This window comes from Platichthys flesus, chromosome 6 (assembly GCF_949316205.1).
Source record: "Platichthys flesus chromosome 6, fPlaFle2.1, whole genome shotgun sequence".
Lineage (NCBI taxonomy): Eukaryota > Metazoa > Chordata > Actinopteri > Pleuronectiformes > Pleuronectidae > Platichthys > Platichthys flesus.
The window spans coordinates 28,157,759-28,179,776 of record NC_084950.1 but is presented as its reverse complement, the minus strand read 5'-3'; the positions used below and the strand labels follow the sequence as shown (position 1 = coordinate 28,179,776).

General features: G+C 41.7%; 1 protein-coding gene across 1 annotated transcript in view; it reads left to right on the top strand.

The window, feature by feature from the left end:
* Positions 1-22,018, top strand: part of lrp5 (low density lipoprotein receptor-related protein 5) — a 79,847-nt gene that overhangs the window by 16,887 nt on the left and 40,942 nt on the right. Inside the window, exons 6-7 of the mRNA XM_062390320.1 lie at positions 3,799-3,995; positions 4,134-4,265. Of these exons, the coding sequence (XP_062246304.1) occupies positions 3,799-3,995; positions 4,134-4,265 (329 nt within the window). The remainder of the gene's footprint in view (positions 1-3,798; positions 3,996-4,133; positions 4,266-22,018) is intronic.

Below are 22,018 nucleotides of genomic sequence, written 5' to 3'. Positions count from 1 at the left end.
AAACTCTACAGGGGCTTTTCCATTGTACAGAAATCTAATTGTTAATATTTGGATGATATTTTGATGGTCCACTGGCCAGTTCAACACTTGATCCTATTGTGTGATGTTAAACCCTCAGCCACATACACCCTGCCTGGATTAATATCCTATAAGCACCACCTCACTTACGAATGATTACACTACACTCTATCTGGTATTAGCGTAACTAAATCACTGAAGTGAAAGGTCACAAAACTATATTGTTACGTATTCCTGCACATTTCTATGTATATTGCTATTATCAATACTGATTAATTGTATTTAATAGAAGGCGCTAACTTGATGTTGTCATATCCGTTATCAGCTGCCAGTGTTGTGCAGTTTTTTGTGAACGATGAATTTAACGAATCAATTTACATATGATGAACGTGAGAAATGTTCACTCCAGTGAGAGTTAACGTCTCTCACTTTCACTTTAAGTTTCTTTATCATAATCGAGAATCCCGTTACAAAATGCTCACGGGTACAAGCGGCCGAGATGAGTTTTCTCAGAAGGGTGGCTGGCGTCTCCCTTAGGGATTGGGTGAGAAGCTCAGCCATCCGTGAGGAACTCGGATTAGAGCCGCTGCTCCTTTACTTAGAAAGGAGTCAGCTGAGGTGGTTCGGGCATCTGGTAAGGATGCCCACTGGGCGCCTTCCTTGGGAGGTGTTTCAGGCACGTCCAGTGGGGAGGAGACCTCGGGGAAGACCCAGGACTAGGTGGAGAGATTATATCTCAACACTGGCCTGGGAACGCCTCGGGATCCCCCCGTCAGAGTTTGTCAATGTGGCCCGGGAAAGGGAAGTCTGGGGCCCCCTGCTTGAGCTGCTCCCCCCGCAACCCGACCCCGGATAAGCGGATGAAAATGAGATGAGATGAGATCATAATCGTATCAGGCCATCATGTGAAGAGCGGGCAAAAATGTTCCCGGCTTCACGTGCATCTCTTATCTCACTGCGTGTGCCGTTCTGAGCGAGTGAATGGGGCCCCAGGGTCAGCTGTGTGTTGTAAAGAAAATCAAGTGATCTCTGCAGAAGAGTTAATATGTAACTTCCCCCAGCATCCAGCTGCTCCAGCTTTTGCCAGAATAATGTGGGGGATTTGTTGCTGTTGGGAACATGTCTGTGCAGCAAACCTTCCTGCATGTGTGGCAGGTAAACCATGGGTAAACTCCAAAGCCATTTCTCCAGATTTTACGCAAAGTTTATGACTGAAAAGGCTTTTCCTCTTTCTTAGGCATTAAGATTAGATTCACTTAGTTTGTACATAATGTCCTCTGAGCACTTACAGTCAGGCCAGTTCATAGTTTTTTCAAAAGATAACATTTGTATAACTTTCTATGAGGATCTAATGTAATATGTTACCATAAGAACATAACAGTTAATTAACAGGGACTTAGGATCAAGCCTTTGGGAACACCACAAGTTGAGCTGGCCCATCAGTGATGCTGTACTCACACGTATGTATTGTTTTAAAGCTTGGCAGTCAGTGTGCCTGTTGCTTAGTGGTGGCATGGTAAACATTAACAACAAAAATTTGATTGGCAAGCACCTGCAAATCAAGTTTTGAACAAGATTTGATTATCTCAACCTCTGTGCAGCGCAAGCAATGCAACACAACATAATCCCATTGCAGTTCGGAAATCCATGACATCCCTCGATTCAAAGTGAATGAGCAGTGTTTTAGTTGAAGCTGCTTCAGTTAAGTGCAAGCCCAGTTCAACTTACAAAGAGTAAGGTCTCAAATGGTTGGTACTGATCCAATCTAATGCAGAATCGCTGTGGGCTTTCACAATATAAGTGCCAAGGGCAGAGGTGTAAAAAGTACTAAAATATTGTACTCAAGTAAAAGTACAATTACTTTGATGAAATGTTACATAAGTACAAGTAAAAGTACCCATCTAAAAATCTACTCAAGTAAAAGTAAAAAGTAGTTAATTTAAAATGTACTTTAAGTAAAAGTTACTTAGTTACTTCGAACAAATTGATGGGGGCCGCTCCTATACAGTGCAAAAAAGGACAAGGAGTCATAAATCCAATCCAAAAACAGTTATTTTTAATTAAGGAGATTCTTTACAAATATAAGTACAATGACAACAAAATGTTACGGAATGTTTTCCTTCTCCAGAGGAAAGACACTGTCTAATCGAATGCTTGCACGTTGTCGTTGCTATCTTTGTTGTGTTTATTTGAAAAGAAATGCAGTTTTACAGGGCAAAATACCGTCTGTATGTTGCAGTTCCGTTTTTCTGGAAAATCGTTTGTGTGGGGGGGGGGTTGAAGCTTGCATAGAGCACCAAATGTGCTAGGTCCGGCCCTGTGTAGCGCAGTGATTCTCAAACTGTGTGGTGCGCGGAGTCATAACAGGTGGGGCGCGCGACCGGGAAAGGAAAATGCGAGGTGGAACTAATATTACCGCCGAACTAATGTTTTGACGTCCGCATCTCTTTAACGGCGGAGCAGTAAACAAATCGTTCTTTCTCCGGAGCCAGGGGTCTGAACCCGCGGCTCTGCAGCCGCTCTGCAGGGGCTCCATGTGCAGTGTTGTGCATGTCGCGCATATTTTTCGCCAACAGTGAACTTTACGATCAGTTTTCATATGTTGAACGTGCACGTGAGGGAACGTCATCCACTCTGCAGGATATACCACTGCAGGGAGAATTGACTTGCGCCTTAAACTGTTTATTTTTTTTACTCAGTAACGGATGTAATTCCAAAGTAGCGAAGTACAATACATCAGTCAAAATCTACTTAAGTAAAAGTAAAATTACCCATTTCAAAAACTACTCAAAAAATTGCAAAGTACACAAAAAAACTACTCAATTACAGTAACGTGAGTAAATGTAATTCGTTACTTTACACCTCTGGCCAAGGGTTACAGATGGAGTCCATAATCGCCTAGCAAGCAAGTCATGGCTCAACTGTGATCTATCTAAAACTGCATAAAATGCCCAAAACATTTTATGCAAACATTTAGATGAAAAAAACAACCTTTTTGGATTATAAGCCTTTAATCACACTATCATTTAATTAGTCAACCTCATGGAGAAATAAGGAAATAACTGAAGGCAGCTGCAGGTGTAGCATAATGTTACCTACTGCACATCTCTGCAAGTATTAAAATCAGGAAAGTTTCAGTTGGATCCAAACCACAATTTAGTGGAAATGCTCGGTGGTTCTAGTTAGCCAACCACTGTAACCCTCTTATAATTGGAAGCTGCTCAGTATAGTGCTTTTATGTAAACAGCCTGTATTAGACAGACGTATGCTCTTTGGTGGTAAAAACATGTACTTGGTCTAGCTAACTGAGAAGGGGGAGTGGAAGCTTGAATCTGACTGTACCCGACATCTGGCATAATGAAAAATATGCTTGTTTGATAAAATGTTTTGCACACACATTCACTGACAAAAGCTGAATATTTTGAAATCTAGAGTGTGTTAAATCTGGCTTAAATTTGCTGTAGCCTTCTGCAGTCTGTGGTGTTTCTTTTATGGTCTAGCACAGGGCTTTTCAGTGGATTCCCAGATCTCAGAGCAACCTGATGGTTGATGTTCTAATACAACCCCTGCAGCCAACCTCCTCATGGTGAACTATTGGCCTCCAGCTACACTGTTCTACCCCTAATGGCATCTTGAAACATCACATTAAAATATGCAATTCTATTTTCTCAAATTATTAAAAAATATCTTCCATTAAAGATAAGCATTTTGTAACGGGATTCTCGAAACACAAATACAGACCATCCTCTCATTCAAAACTGTTTTTATTTTGTCCTACAGTGAAACAGTGGTTGAGGGAACCCTCACCCATCCTTTTGCACTGACACTGTCTGAGGAGACATTATACTGGACCGACTGGCAAACCCGCTCAATCCATGCCTGTAACAAACACAGGGGAGACAAAGCCAGAGAGATCCTCAGTGGGATTTACTCCCCTATGGACATACAGGTTCTGGAGCCATATCGTCAGCCTCAGAGTAAGTGGTCTGTTTAACTAATGTGTATTTAGCCTACATTACAGTACATATGCATCTATCATTGAGGTAAAATATCATGTGTATACAATATATTTAATAATATTCTTTTGTCCCTTTTCTTTTGTTGTGTGACTGAAGTTAAGACTTCCTGTAGTGTCAAAAATGGAGGCTGTAGTCATCTCTGCCTACTTTCTCCAGTATTGCCTTTCTACAGCTGTGCCTGCCCCACTGGTGTTCAGCTTAAACCAGACGGAAAGACATGCAAGCCAGGTACAGACCCCTTTTGCAATAGTGTGACCACAAACTCAACTCCGACTGCTGTTTAGAAAATGAAGTGAGAAGAGCTGTATATGGTGCACTGATAACAGTATTTTTTAAATCGACACTATTAAACAGTGAATTAAAGTTAACATAAATAATTCATATCAATTATTTATCATCCCCCATTTTTGAAGATTACACAAGATCATAACAAACATAATCTGAGGGCACCTAACTCAAAACTTTGCAATATTAAATTGAAACCCATTATCAGCAAGCACTTGTGACTAACCGTTCACTGAAGAAACATGGGATGATCTACATCAGATGTATACCTGGTACACAGTGTTATGAAAGTTTTCAGGAAGCTGGTAAAAGGAGAACTAGGGTAGCAGCTGATGTCTTATTCAGAAGATTTTAATGTAGAATTGATGCATCAAGGAGACCAGAAGTTGGAAAAATATACAAACGCTAAAACAGCAAAGCAACACGCAGAGTCCCAAACTGATGCTTCTCGGCTTTTTAATCACACAAATCAACCATGGCATCATAGAAACACCATGAAACTAGTAGGAACTAAACAAAATATTAATTCATATTCGATAATTACAGGAAGCACAAGATAATCATTTAATAAAATATAATATACAACTATTTAAAATATTTAAACATCAACCCTTATAAATAAAGGAAATATATTAAATACATGAATAAGCATTATTAAAAAATAAACTACAACATGAGAGAAGTACAGCTCGCAAGCTGTGCACTGTCAATCTAAACAAAGAACAGCCGACCACTGTGAATGAGTGACACGCGCCCGGCACTGCCTGTAGCAAAGGGAATTAGACCGCTTCCTACCTCATTCCCCTTACAGAGGGGTGTTCAAACGGGGCTTAAAGCAATCGAGCCGCTGATGTGCAGCAGGTGTTTTATCACTCTCACACAGGAAGTCTCTAATTATCCCGGAGTAGTTGATTTCTAATGCTTAGGAGAATATGAATAACAAAATGAACCCAACACAAAAAAAAGTCATCACAAATACACTGCATAAAACTAGGGCTACGTTGTAGCACTTGCGGGCCCGAGCACCCGCACGTTGAAGCCTGTTGCGGTCGGTGGAGAGAGCGATCGATGACCAAGCGCACATCATCGATCGAGCATGCACTTCTCCACGTTGCATGCGTTTTGCGCTCTGCGGCAGTAGGTTTGCCAGTAGGTAGCGCCATCACTATTATTACGCACAGACATATAGATCTGTTCAAGTAGGCGCTCTGATGTAGCGTGAGAAATTTTGTGTCAATTGGACAATGTTTCCGCAACTTAATTTTCACACTGATCAATAGGTGGCGCTATGATCCTGAACTAATATTCATATATGGAGCTGTTCAGATCAGTATTGTGATCATAGGTCAGTAGTTTGGAGCCGGTTGGATAATGCAGAGTGGATTAACAAAGTACTTCCTGTTTCCTGGCGAATCAGTAGGTGGCGCTATGACACTGAGGAAATATTGACACATAGAGCTGTTCAGGCTTGGACTCTGACCATGTGACAGAAGTTTTGTAGTGATAGGACAATGCACAGTGGAGTTATGATAACATCGTGTCCTTTGGCAAAGGAAAATCCTTCGCCGCACATCAATGTTTACACGGTTTGAGGAAACGTCACAATTCTGACCATGATCTAATGACTTGACTGATCTGATTTGAGCTGTATATTGTAAATCAGCCAGGAGCAGTTCATCAAAGTATAAAACATGTCACTTCCTGTAGCCACCAGGGGGCGCTGTAATTTCAAGTCATAATTTCTGTGTAGATGTCATCAGGATGGCACCCTTGTCTTACATGTCTAGTTTGGACTCGATTGGACAATGTATGTCCGAGATACAGAACCTCGTGTTTTGATGGCGTTTAATCAAACTCAAGACGCCACGCCACGGTCACACGGTGTGACGAAAGGTCAATCTCTTAATCACTTTTTATCTCCATCTTGTTGTGATGGCACTGATCTTAATTTGAAGTTAATCTGATGAAAGCCCTGGGACAAGTGCATCAAGTAAAAATGTGGAATATGGAACAAAAAATGGCCACTTAATCCAAAATGGCGGCCTCCCTGTTTGGTCAAGCATACCTATCCAAGATATTTTTTTGTTTGTTATGAAACGACACATGTCCCGATAGATTTGTATAAATGTCGGCCATCGTAGTGCCGGGGTTGCCCTATAGGGGGCGCTGGTCAGTTTTTTTGCCACGCCCATTTCTTAAAACCATATGAATATCTTCAGGGGAGGGCTGTTGTTACACACATGTAGTTTGAGAGAGATAGAATCATGAACACTGAAGTTACAGCAATTTCGTGTTTCACGGCGAGTTGATGAACTTTAATGCCACGCCATTCATATGGCGTTTGACGAAAAGTCACGGTAATCTTATGTCTTCATTGTCAATGTCTTGGGACCCATTTGATACAGTTTGACATGGTTGAGGTCAGTGGATGAGGAGAAATTCATCCAAGTGTAAGACAAGCAAAAAACAAGACATTTCCTGTTGCCACCAGGGGGCGCTGCGGTTTTAAGTCATCATTTATGCATAGATGTCATCAGGCGGGGACTATTGTCTTACATGTCTAGTTTGGACTTGATTGGAACATGTATGTCCGAGATACAGATGCCCGTGTTTTGATGGCGTGTAACCAATTTTTAACGCCATGCCACGGTCACACGGTGTGATAAAAAAAAAATCCCTCAATCATTTTTTATCTCCATCTTGTTGTGATGACACTCATCTGAATTTGAAGTTGATCTGATGAAAGCCCTGGGACAAGTACGTAAAAGTAAAAATGTGGGATATTGCCAAAATGGCCACTAAAAGCAAAATGGTGGACTTCCTGTTGCGTTTTTCATAATGCTCCATGAGACTTTTTTTCATGACTGGTCACGATACACCTATATCCAGATTTTGATGAAAATCCGTTATGTGGAAACCTAGGGGCTGGTTCCAGGGGGCGCTGTAGAGCCATTTTGCCACGCCCAATTCCAATTACTCCAGAATACTAAAATATCCGCAGACCTTGAATTTCCTGCAAAGTTTCATAACTTTTTGAGCATGTCTAGACCCTGAAAAAGCCCCCCAAAGGGAAATAATAATAATAACTAGGGCTACGTTGTAGCACTTGCGGGCCCGAGCACCCGCACGTTGAAGCCTGTTGCGGTCGGTGGAGAGAGCGATCGATGACCAAGCGCACATCATCGATCGAGCATGCACTTCTCCACGTTGCATGCGTTTTGCGCTCTGGGGCAGTAGGTTTGCCAGTAGGTGGCGCCATCACTATTATTACGCACAGACATATAGATCTGTTCATGTAGGCGCTCTGATGTAGCGTGAGAAATTTTGTGTCAATTGGACAATGTTTCCGCAACTTAATTTTCACACTGATCAATAGGTGGCGCTATGATCCTGAACTAATATTCATATGTGGAGCTGTTCTATTCAGGATTGTGATCATAGGTCAGTAGTTTGGAGCCGGTTGGATAATGCAGAGTGGATTAAAAAAATACTTCCTGTTTCCTGGCGAATCAGTAGGTGGCGCTATGACACTGAGGAAATATTGACACATAGAGCTGTTCAGGCTTGGACTCTGACCATGTGACAGAAGTTTTGTAGTGATAGGACAATGCACAGTGGAGTTATGATAACATCGTGTCCTTTGGCGAAGGAAAATCCTTCGCCGCACATCAATGTTTACACGGTTTGAGGAAACGTCACAATTCTGACCATGATCTAATGACTTGACTGAGCTGATTTGAGCTGTATATTGTAAATCAGCCAGGAGCAGTTCATCAAAGTATAAAACATGTCACTTCATGTTGCCACCAGGGGGCGCTGTGATTTCAAGTCATAATTTCTGTGTAGATGTCATCAGGATGGCACCCTTGTCTTACATGTCTAGTTTGGACTCGATTGGACAATGTATGTCCGAGATACAGAACCTTGTGTTTTGATGGCGTTTAATCAAACTCAAGACGCCACGCCACGGTCACACGGTGTGACGAAAGGTCAATCTCTTAATCACTTTTTATCTCCATCTTGTTGTGATGGCACTGATCTTAATTTGAAGTTAATCTGATGAAAGCCCTGGGACAAGTGCATCAAGTAAAAATGTGGAATATGGAAAAAAAATGGCCACTTAATCCAAAATGGCGGCCTCCCTGTTTGGTCAAGCATACCTATCCAAGATATTTTTTTGTTTGTTATGAAACGACACATGTCCCGATAGATTTGTATAAATGTCGGCCATCGTAGTGCCGGGGTTGCCCTATAGGGGGCGCTGGTCAGTTTTTTTGCCACGCCCATTTCTTAAAACCATATGAATATCTTCAGGGGGGGGCTGTTGTTACACACATGTAGTTTGAGAGAGATAGAATCATGAACACTGAAGTTACAGCATTTTCGTGTTTCACGGCGAGTTGATGAACTTTAATGCCACGCCATTCATATGGCGTGTGACGAAAAGTCACGGTAATCTTATGTCTTCATTGTCAATGTCTTGGGACCCATTTGATACAGTTTGACATGGTTGAGGTCAGTGGATGAGGAGAAATTCATCCAAGTGTAAGACAAGCAAAAAACAAGACATTTCCTGTTGCCACCAGGGGGCGCTGCGGTTTTAAGTCATCATTTATGCATAGATGTCATCAGGCGGGGACTATTGTCTTACATGTCTAGTTTGGACTTGATTGGAACATGTATGTCCGAGATACAGATGCCCGTGTTTTGATGGCGTGTAACCAATTTTTAACGCCATGCCACGGTCACACGGTGTGATAAAAAAAAAATCCCTCAATCAGTTTTTATCTCCATCTTGTTGTGATGACACTCATCTGAATTTGAAGTTGATCTGATGAAAGCCCTGGGACAAGTACGTAAAAGTAAAAATGTGGGATATTGCCAAAATGGCCACTAAAAGCAAAATGGCGGACTTCCTGTTGCGTTTTTCATAATGCTCCATGAGACTTTTTTTCATGACTGGTCACGATACAGCTATATCCAGATTTTGATGAAAATCCGTTATGTGGAAACCTAGGGGCTGGTTCCAGGGGGCGCTGTAGAGCCATTTTGCCACGCCCAATTCCAATTACTCCAGAATACTAAAATATCCGCAGACCTTGAATTTCCTGCAAAGTTTCATAACTTTTTGAGCATGTCTAGACCCTGAAAAAGCCCCCCAAAGGGAAATAATAATAATAATAATAATAAAAATCCTTACAGATTCAATAGGGCCTCTCACCATTCGGTGCTCGGGCCCTAATAATAATAACTAGGGCTACGTTGTAGCACTTGCGGGCCCGAGCACCCGCACGTTGAAGCCTGTTGCGGTCGGTGGAGAGAGCGATCGATGACCAAGCGCACATCATCGATCGAGCATGCACTTCTCCACGTTGCATGCGTTTTGCGCTCTGCGGCAGTAGGTTTGCCAGTAGGTGGCGCCATCACTATTATTACGCACAGACATATAGATCTGTTCAAGTAGGCACTCTGATGTAGCGTGAGAAATTTTGTGTCAATTGGACAATGTTTCCGCAACTTAATTTTCACACTGATCAATAGGTGGCGCTATGATCCTGAACTAATATTCATATATGGAGCTGTTCTATTCAGGATTGTGATCATAGGTCAGTAGTTTGGAGCCGGTTGGATAATGCAGAGTGGATTAACAAAGTACTTCCTGTTTCCTGGCGAATCAGTAGGTGGCGCTATGACACTGAGGAAATATTGACACATAGAGCTGTTCAGGCTTGGACTCTGACCATGTGACAGAAGTTTTGTAGTGATAGGACAATGCACAGTGGAGTTATGATAACATCGTGTCCTTTGGCGAAGGAAAATCCTTCGCCGCACATCAATGTTTACACGGTTTGAGGAAACGTCACAATTCTGACCATGATCTAATGACTTGACTGATCTGATTTGAGCTGTATATTGTAAATCAGCCAGGAGCAGTTCATCAAAGTGTAAAACATGTCACTTCCTGTAGCCACCAGGGGGCGCTGTAATTTCAAGTCATAATTTCTGTGTAGATGTCATCAGGATGGCACCCTTGTCTTACATGTCTAGTTTGGACTCGATTGGACAATGTATGTCCGAGATACAGAACCTCGTGTTTTGATGGCGTTTAATCAAACTCAAGACGCCACGCCACGGTCACACGGTGTGACGAAAGGTCAATCTCTTAATCACTTTTTATCTCCATCTTGTTGTGATGGCACTGATCTTAATTTGAAGTTAATCTGAGGAAAGCCCTGGGACAAGTGCATCAAGTAAAAATGTGGAATATGGAAAAAAATGGCCACTTAATCCAAAATGGCGGCCTCCCTGTTTGGTCAAGCATACCTATCCAAGATATTTTTTTGTTTGTTATGAAACGACACATGTCCCGATAGATTTGTATAAATGTCGGCCATCGTAGTGCCGGGGTTGCCCTATAGGGGGCGCTGGTCAGTTTTTTTGCCACGCCCATTTCTTAAAACCATATGAATATCTTCAGGGGGGGGCTGTTGTTACACACATGTAGTTTGAGAGAGATAGAATCATGAACACTGAAGTTACAGCAATTTCGTGTTTCACGGCGAGTTGATGAACTTTAATGCCACGCCATTCATATGGCGTTTGACGAAAAGTCACGGTAATCTTATGTCTTCATTGTCAATGTCTTGGGACCCATTTGATACAGTTTGACATGGTTGAGGTCAGTGGATGAGGAGAAATTCATCCAAGTGTAAGACAAGCAAAAAACAAGACATTTCCTGTTGCCACCAGGGGGCGCTGCGGTTTTAAGTCATCATTTATGCATAGATGTCATCAGGCGGGGACTCTTGTCTTACATGTCTAGTTTGGACTCTATTGGAACATGTATGTCCGAGATACAGATGCCCGTGTTTTGATGGCGTGTAACCAATTTTTAACGCCATGCCACGGTCACACGGTGTGATAAAAAAAAAATCCCTCAATCATTTTTTATCTCCATCTTGTTGTGATGACACTCATCTGAATTTGAAGTTGATCTGATGAAAGCCCTGGGACAAGTACGTAAAAGTAAAAATGTGGGATATTGCCAAAATGGCCACTAAAAGCAAAATGGCGGACTTCCTGTTGCGTTTTTCATAATGCTCCATGAGACTTTTTTTCATGACTGGTCACGATACACCTATATCCAGATTTTGATGAAAATCCGTTATGTGGAAACCTAGGGGCTGGTTCCAGGGGGCGCTGTAGAGCCATTTTGCCACGCCCAATTCCAATTACTCCAGAATACTAAAATATCCGCAGACCTTGAATTTCCTGCAAAGTTTCATAACTTTTTGAGCATGTCTAGACCCTGAAAAAGCCCCCCAAAGGGAAATAATAATAATAACTAGGGCTACGTTGTAGCACTTGCGGGCCCGAGCACCCGCACGTTGAAGCCTGTTGCGGTCGGTGGAGAGAGCGATCGATGACCAAGCGCACATCATCGATCGAGCATGCACTTCTCCACGTTGCATGCGTTTTGCGCTCTGCGGCAGTAGGTTTGCCAGTAGGTGGCGCCATCACTATTATTACGCACAGACATATAGATCTGTTCAAGTAGGCGCTCTGATGTAGCGTGAGAAATTTTGTGTCAATTGGACAATGTTTCCGCAACTTAATTTTCACACTGATCAATAGGTGGCGCTATGATCCTGAACTAATATTCATATATGGAGCTGTTCTATTCAGGATTGTGATCATAGGTCAGTAGTTTGGAGCCGGTTGGATAATGCAGAGTGGATTAACAAAGCACTTCCTGTTTCCTGGCGAATCAGTAGGTGGCGCTATGACACTGAGGAAATATTGACACATAGAGCTGTTCAGGATTGGACTTTGACCATGTGACAGAAGTTTTGTAGTGATAGGACAATGCACAGTGGAGTTATGATAACATCGTGTCCTTTGGCGAAGGATGATCCTTCGCCAAACATCAATGTTTACATGGTTTGAGGAAATGTCACAATTCTGACCTTGATTCAATGACTTGACTGAGTTCATTTGAGCTGTATATCTTAAAGCAGCCAGGAGCAGTTCATCAAAGTATAAAACATGTCACTTCCTGTAGCCACCAGGGGGCGCTGTAATTTCAAGTCATAATTTCTGTGTAGATGTCATCAGGATGGCACCCTTGTCGTACATGTCTAGTTTGGACTCGATTGGACAATGTATGTCCGAGATACAGAACCTCGTGTTTTGATGGCGTTTAATCAAACTCAAGACGCCACGCCACGGTCACACGGTGTGACGAAAGGTCAATCTCTTAATCACTTTTTATCTCCATCTTGTTGTGATGGCACTGATCTTAATTTGAAGTTAATCTGATGAAAGCCCTGGGACAAGTGCATCAAGTAAAAATGTGGAATATGGAAAAAAAATGGCCACTTAATCCAAAATGGCGGCCTCCCTGTTTGGTCAAGCATACATATCCAAGATATTTTTTTGTTTGTTATGAAACGACACATGTCCCGATAGATTTGTATAAATGTCGGCCATCGTAGTGCCGGGGTTGCCCTATAGGGGGCGCTGGTCAGTTTTTTTGCCACGCCCATTTCTTAAAACCATATGAATATCTTCAGGGGGGGGCTGTTGTTACACACATGTAGTTTGAGAGAGATAGAATCATGAACACTGAAGTTACAGCAATTTCGTGTTTCACGGCGAGTTGATGAACTTTAATGCCACGCCATTCATATGGCGTTTGACGAAAAGTCACGGTAATCTTATGTCTTCATTGTCAATGTCTTGGGACCCATTTGATACAGTTTGACATGGTTGAGGTCAGTGGATGAGGAGAAATTCATCCAAGTGTAAGACAAGCAAAAAACAAGACATTTCCTGTTGCCACCAGGGGGCGCTGCGGTTTTAAGTCATCATTTATGCATAGATGTCATCAGGCGGGGACTATTGTCTTACATGTCTAGTTTGGACTTGATTGGAACATGTATGTCCGAGATACAGATGCCCGTGTTTTGATGGCGTGTAACCAATTTTTAACTCCATGCCACGGTCACACGGTGTGATAAAAAAAAAATCCCTCAATCATTTTTTATCTCCATCTTGTTGTGATGACACTCATCTGAATTTGAAGTTGATCTGATGAAAGCCCTGGGACAAGTACGTAAAAGTAAAAATGTGGGATATTGCCAAAATGGCCACTAAAAGCAAAATGGCGGACTTCCTGTTGCGTTTTTCATAATGCTCCATGAGACTTTTTTTCATGACTGGTCACGATACACCTATATCCAGATTTTGATGAAAATCCGTTATGTGGAAACCTAGGGGCTGGTTCCAGGGGGCGCTGTAGAGCCATTTTGCCACGCCCAATTCAAATTACTCCAGAATACTAAAATATCCGCAGACCCTGAATTTCCTGCAAAGTTTCATAACTTTTTGAGCATGTCTAGACCCTGAAAAAGCCCCCCAAAGGGAAATAATAATAATAATAAAAATCCTTACAGATTCAATAGGGCCTCTCACCATTCGGTGCTCGGGCCCTAATAATAATAAAAATCCTTACAGATTCAATAGGGCCTCTCACCATTCGGTGCTCGGGCCCTAATAATAATAATAATAATAAAAATCCTTACAGATTCAATAGGGCCTCTCACCATTCGGTGCTCGGGCCCTAATAATAATAACTAGGGCTACGTTGTAGCACTTGCGGGCCCGAGCACCCGCACGTTGAAGCCTGTTGCGGTCGGTGGAGAGAGCGATCGATGACCAAGCGCACATCATCGATCGAGCATGCACTTCTCCACGTTGCATGCGTTTTGCGCTCTGCGGCAGTAGGCTTGCCAGTAGGTGGCGCCATCACTTTTATTACGCACAGACATATATATCTGTTCATGTAGGCGCTCTGATGTAGCGTGAGCAATTTTGTGTCAATTGGACAATGTTAACACAACTTAATTTTCACACTGATCAGTAGGTGGCGCTATGACCCTGAACTAATATTTATATGTGGAGCTGTTCAGATCAGTATTGTGATCATAGGTCAGTAGTTTGGAGCCGGTTGGATAATGCAGAGTGGATTAACAAAGTACTTCCTGTTTCCTGGCGAATCAGCAGGTGGCGCTATGACACTGAGGAAATATTGACACATAGAGCTGTTCAGGCTTGTACTCTTATCATGTGACAGAAGTTTGGTAGTGATAGGACAATGCACAGTGGAGTTATGATAACATCGTGTCCTTTGGCGAAGGAAAATCCTTCGCCGCACATCAATGTTTACACGGTTTGAGGAAACGTCACAATTCTGACCATGATCTAATGACTTGACTGATCTGATTTGAGCTGTATATTGTAAATCAGCCAGGAGCAGTTCATCAAAGTATAAAACATGTCACTTCCTGTAGCCACCAGGGGGCGCTGTAATTTCAATTCATAATTTCTGTGTAGATGTCATCAGGATGGCACCCTTGTCTTACATGTCTAGTTTGGACTCGATTGGACAATGTATGTCCGAGATACAGAACCTCGTGTTTTGATGGCGTTTAATCAAACTCAAGACGCCACGCCACGGTCACACGGTGTGACGAAAGGTCAATCTCTTAATCACTTTTTATCTCCATCTTGTTGTGATGGCACTGATCTTAATTTGAAGTTAATCTGATGAAAGCCCTGGGACAAGTGCATCAAGTAAAAATGTGGAATATGGAAAAAAAATGGCCACTTAATTCAAAATGGCGGCCTCTCTGTTTGGTCAAGCATACCTATCCAAGATATTTTTTTGTTTGTTATGACACGACACATGTCCCGATAGATTTGTATAAATGTCGGCCATCGTAGTGCCGGGGTTGCCCTATAGGGGGCGCTGGTCAGTTTTTTTGCCACGCCCATTTCTTAAAACCATATGAATATCTTCAGGGGGGGGCTTTTGTTACACACATGTAGTTTGAGAGAGATAGAATCATGAACACTGAAGTTACAGCAATTTCGTGTTTCACGGCGAGTTGATGAACTTTAATGCCACGCCATTCATATGGCGTTTGACGAAAAGTCACGGTAATCTTATGTCTTCATTGTCAATGTCTTGGGACCCATTTGATACAGTTTGACATGGTTGAGGTCAGTGGATGAGGAGAAATTCATCCAAGTGTAAGACAAGCAAAAAACAAGACATTTCCTGTTGCCACCAGGGGGCGCTGCGGTTTTAAGTCATCATTTATGCATAGATGTCATCAGGCGGGGACTATTGTCTTACATGTCTAGTTTGGACTTGATTGGAACATGTATGTCCGAGATACAGATGCCCGTGTTTTGATGGCGTGTAACCAATTTTTAACGCCATGCCACGGTCACACGGTGTGATAAAAAAAAAATCCCTCAATCATTTTTTATCTCCATCTTGTTGTGATGACACTCATCTGAATTTGAAGTTGATCTGATGAAAGCCCTGGGACAAGTACGTAAAAGTAAAAATGTGGGATATTGCCAAAATGGCCACTAAAAGCAAAATGGCGGACTTCCTGTTGCGTTTTTCATAATGCTCCATGAGACTTTTTTTCATGACTGGTCACGATACACCTATATCCAGATTTTGATGAAAATCCGTTATGTGGAAACCTAGGGGCTGGTTCCAGGGGGCGCTGTAGAGCCATTTTGCCACGCCCAATTCCAATTACTCCAGAATACTAAAATATCCGCAGACCTTGAATTTCCTGCAAAGTTTCATAACTTTTTGAGCATGTCTAGACCCTGAAAAAGCCCCCCAAAGGGAAATAATAATAATAATAATAATAATAATAATAATAATAATAAAAATCCTTACAGATTCAATAGGGCCTCTCACCATTCGGTGCTCGGGCCCTAATAATAAAAATCCTTACAGATTCAATAGGGCCTCTCACCATTCGGTGCTCGGGCCCTAATAACAAGTTAGCTGTCAGTTATAAATGCTAACAGTCACATTAGCAATTGTCACACCCAAGTCTCAGGATGTCTCCCACAGTATCAGCATTTATCTCCCTCTAATTACGTCACCCATTTCAACTGCTAAAATTTGTGTCACTCTCCACCTTATGTGTAGGTGTTGGCATCCTATTGGATAGTTAAGCCTAAAGTATGCATAACTAAATCACATTGTGTCCTTACGTCTTGCCACTGGTGAAACATGCAAAAGAGTTAGAGTTGGTGCCTCTCTTTCTGTGTGCATATGAGTCCGATATGAAAGCCCCTAAGCGTAGACAATACAATATACTCTTATCTATAACCGCTTATACAGCTCACCTTTTTAAGACATCTGGTTGTGGACATTAAGCCGCCACTAAAAACGGTCTCTGCTTCCTTATAGACCAAAGACTATTGACAGAAGGTTTAGATTTCTAACATATAACCGACATGTTATTATTTCTCTTGGAATTACTCCTTTTCCTAGACCTTTTAACTGATACATTATCTCACCATGGATGAACTTTCATTATTTGGTCATGCATAACAACAAAGCCATTTCCATAGCACATGAGAAAATAGCTAGTACATTACATTTAGCTGACTATTTCATCCAAAGCTACTTAAAATAAGTGCATTCAACCATGTGGTTACAAACCAAAAACAGCAAGAATCACGTAAGAACAATTTGCTTCAAAAAAGCCAAACTGTAAGTGCTACATCAAAGTGCAAAATAAGTGCGGCCAAACTGAATATTTGTAAAAAAATGTATATGTACACCAGAGATGACGGTGGTTTATTAGACATCATCTTCTCAGCCAAAGTTTAGTTGGCTAGATATGTCTTTAGCCCTCGGCAGAAAGGGTGACCACTTTCTGTCTTCCTGATGTCTATGGGGAGCTCGTTCCACCATTTAGAAGCCAGGACAGCAAACAGTCGTGATTTTGTTTTTTTTCCCGCAGTGAGGTATCAGCAAACGTATTTACAGATGGAAATTGGAGTGGACAGGCTGGGGTGTAAGGCTAAACCAGGTCCTGGAAGTAGACTGGGCCTGATCCGTTCACAGCACGGTATGAAAGTACTATTGTCTTGAAACGCAGGCGGCAGCCACTGGTACCCAGTGAAGGGAGTGAGGTAGTGTACATAAACTTTGGTAGGTTGAAGGCCAGTCGAGCTGCTGCATTATGGATGGGCTGCAGAGGTTGGATAGCACTACTATGACCATAGGCTGGACCAGAACCTGCGCCGCCTTCTGAGTGAGAAGGGGGACGTGCTCTACTGATGTTGTGCAGCATATATCTACAGGAATGGGTTGTTGCAGCAAGTTAGGGAGAGTTGACTGTCACACCCTGGTTCCTTGCTGTCTGGGTTGGGGCTACCACAGAGTTGTCAATGGTTATAATAAGTTCATGGCTGGGAGAGCCTTTCCCTGGAAGGTAAAGTAATTTGGTTTTGACAAGGTTAATTTTCAGTGTGCACATCTACAGAGAGATGTCAGTCAGACAGGCAGAAATTCCCCCTGCTACCTGTGTTTCAGAAATGAAGGAGCCGAGAGAGTTGGTGTACAGAGAGAAGAGTAGAGGACCCACAACTCGGAAGATGTCCCAACATGCCTTCAATTGATTTGATAATTGGTTTTTATATGCGCGTTAGATACTACTTCGACACAGTCTGTTTTGTGACCTCCATTATTATTGTGTTTGGTTCTCTTTAGTGATGCGGCACAGAGTGCATTAGCTTTAAAACAAGAGAAAGTTACCTCTCTGCTTGTAACTGGGACACTAACAGACCAGTTACCATATTGATTCCCACGATGCTAGAACAATAGAACCTTATTCTGCAAAAAAAAACAATGCTTGAGTGCATCTCTGTTGAATAGAGTGCATCTGTGTACGCTGAATCTATTAAAATTGAATGAAGCATGCCCTGTCATTCCAATTTGGTTGAAAATCAAAACAAGAAAGCTCTACTGTGTCAGTCAGCAGTTTGTTGTGCATGTGTGCATTCATGTTTTTCTATGGCTGCCTCGACAAATTTATGTTTCAAAATGTTCTTTTGGAGACATTTTTATGGTTGATACTTTTTTTCAATTTTTCATGTTTTAGGGTTTAAGTTAGAGTTAGCTAGGGATTAGGCAATATATCATGGTTTAGGTCAGCGGTAGGAGGCAGGGAATGCAACGTTTTAATGAGTGTCCAAAAAAAAAAAAATGCAATAAGTGTTTGTTTTTGTCTTTGTTACCCAGCTTCTCATTTGTTTTACTTGGCTGGTTAAATTGGAGGTGTTTGTTGTTGCTCTGGCACCAGAATGTGTGTAAGAGTGTGAGACTGTCTGTCAGGAGTCTTAAATTGTCTTGTTGTCCTGTTGCCTCATCCATTTAGGAAACCATGGAACAAATCTTGATGTTTAATCTAAATCAGTGCTGAGGCTGACAGATGTCAGATTTTGATTCTATGTGTTTTTGACGTTTAAGCCGACACTTTGTGTGTCGGCTTGTGCATTGAAACCTTTAATGTGGGAATGTACAAAATGTATATAACACGCATTAGAATGTCTTTTTTTTTATAAAATATTTTTTTGGATCTCTTGGAAAGGTCAGTATTTTTTTGCTCTGCAGTTGTGGCTTTGTCTTTGGATTCAAATGAATTGATCTGAAATGTGAGACAAAGATGAGTAGGATGAGGCAGATTAGGGAATAGACAGATACTTTGAACCGCTTACATATGTCTGGTCAAAGCCAGGGGTGTGAGAGACAAGGATAAAAGCTTATAGATGTATATGGATCTGTGGGACTTTGGACAAATGAGCAGGCATTTTACCCTACAGGTACCCTACAGCAGAAATTTCCCTGTAGTGTATAATGTTGCCAAAGTGCTTGCAAATTTTTTAAAGGTTTGACCTTACTATCTAAAGTTCCTTGAGATAATATTTATTATGATTTGGCATTTTATACATTAAATGTAATTAAATTAAGTTTCACCCGTAGCGGCCCGGGTTTGAGTCCAACCAGCGGCCCTGTGCTGCCCCCCTTCACAGCTCTCTGTCTTTTTTTAATTAAGCTTAATCAATCAATCAATCAAATTTTATTTGTATAGCCCATATTCACAAAATACAAATCCTCTCATAGGGCTTTAACAGGGTGTGACATCCTCTGTCCTTAACCCTTAGCAAGAGCATGGAAAAACTACTAAAAACCCTCTTAACAGGGTAAAAATACGTAGAAACCTCAGAGAGAGCCACATCAGAATCAGAAGTATTTTATTGCTAAGGTGGTTTACACCTACAAGGAATTTGCTCTGGTTATTGGTGCTTACAATGAACATAGAAACATAAAACGCAACAAATACAACATACATAGGAAAAGCAATAAAAAATTGAAAACCAGTATATATTTACTTACTGTTTACTTATTTACTCACTTTTTTCCAATATTTTTACAAAGTAGCATTTATTTTGACTTAAACATTTCTGAATAAAATATATGAAAGATAAAAAATATAAAAAGTGAAATGCAAAATGCAAAACAGTAAACAGTGTCCGATTGCAATATGCAATGTTATATAATATAATATGAGATAATGTGTTAATTTATTAATTTAACACATCCTTGAGTAGTGGGGGTGGAATAAAAGTCTGAGTCGGATGGGAAGAAGCTGGTCTTGTGGCGGGCGGTTTTGGGCCTGATGAACCGCAGCCTCCTGCCCGAAGGAAGAACCTCAAAGAGGGATCCCTCTTCCAGGACGGACAGAAGTGCAATAGATGCCACGTGTAGGATAACATCATCCAGATTAAAGTTTTTATCAGCATTGATGAGGGTAAACATCCCGAAGGACAACCCCAAAATGACATGCCAAGCAGTCCCATTGCAATCACAGTCCATGGTCAGCAACCAGTAGGACGATCCACCATCCAGACCAGATACCACTCCAGACCTCAGTCACCGTCCACCGCCGCCCACCAGGACCCACCGCGATCCTGGTCCACCGCCCGTACCAATTGCCAACGCGACACAGGGTCCGCCACCAACACCACGATCCATCACTGCGACCCCCGGTGCGCGATCCTCAAACCGCAATCCATGGTGCGGCCACAGAGGCCCTGGATCTGCGGGTGATAAAGCAAAGGGATTCCGGGGAAGGGGGATAGGGATGGAGAAGAGGAAGGAGAAGCTGGAAAAAGAAGCTCTGTGTGTCATATAACATAAAATAGAACAAGTTATGTTCTGCCGCACTAATTAGCTCTAACTATAAGCTTTATCAAAAAGGAAGGTTTTGAGCCTACTCTTAAACGAACAGATGGTGTCTGCCTCCCGAACTGAAAGTGGTAGATTATTCTACAGCAGAGGGGCTTGATGGCTAAAAGCTCTGGCTCCTACTCTACTTTTAGAGACTTTAGGGACGACAAGTAGGCCTGAATTCTGGGAGCGGAGTGCTCTAGTGGGTTTATAAGGTACTTACAGCTCTTTAAGGTAAAAAGGCGCTATATTATTAAGGGCCTTGAAGGTGAGGAGGAGAATTTTAAATTCTATTCTAGATTTAATTGGAAGCCAGTGTAGCGATGCTAATACTGGAGAAATGTGCTCTCTTTTCTTTGTTCTCGTCAGGACATTTTGGACAAGCTGTAAAGTCTTTAACGACTTACTGCTGGAGCCTGATGATAATGAAATACAATAGTCCAGTCTCGATGTAACAAAGGCGTGGACTAGTTTGTGGACTAATCATTCATTTGCACGAATTGGGAGCGATCAGAAAAATACGATTTAAACAAGTTAAGGGCGGTTCCATTAATGCTAATTAACTGTTCAAGTCTCTGTAATAAAATGTCATGGTCAATTGTGTCGAATGCTGCACTGAGATCTAACAGAACGAGGACAGACACAAGTCCCTGATTTGAAGCTATTAGAAGGTCATTAGTGATGTTTTCCAAGGCTGTCTCTGTAATGTGATTGGCTCTAAACCCCGACTGAAAGTCTTCATATATATTATTTTCCTGGAGAAACTCACACAGCTGATTGGCTACCACTTTTTCTAAGATTTTAGACATGAAGTGAAGATTAGATAGGTGGCTAAAACCTCTGAGTCTATGGTTTTTTTTTTTAGAGAAGGTGTTTGATTACTGCTATTTTAAAAGACTGTGGTACATAACCAGATGATTGTGTTAAGTAACGAACTATCAATTAAGTGCAGAATTTCTTTAAGTAATTTTGTGGGAACGGGATCTAAGATACAGGTGGTTGTTTTAGAACCTGAGATTATTTTGGTAAACTGATCACAGGTGATCAGAGAAAAGCTTTCTAAGTAATGGGTAGGATTCTTAGCCGTTTCTGAGATCTCTGTTGTTTGGAGTGCCAATTGAGGGCAGGAGATGGTTGATTTTATTTCTAATAGTTAGAATTTTATCATTAAAAAAGGTCATAAAGATATTGCTATTTAGGGATCGAGGAATACTGGGTTCGGTGGAGGTGTGACTCTCTGTCAGCCTGGCTACAGTGTCTCTTCTATTAGTTTTGAATAGCAGGTGGCTTTTGCCTAACCCTTTCTATATTATTTAACACTATTGTTCTAGTCTGAGGTTTTCAACATGGTTGCTGGAGCACCACTTCCTTTCTTATTTTCTTATAATTGTTTTAACTCATTTGTCTGGGAATTATACCACGGAGCTAATTTACTATGTTTGACTTTATTCTTTTTTAGAGGGGCTATGTATTTGCTCACAAAATGGCGCCGTACTAACGGGTGCCTGTCGTAGCAGCTCCTGGTATTACTGCTGGTTTTTTGTGTTTTTTTTTATAACGTTTGCTATTTGTTTTT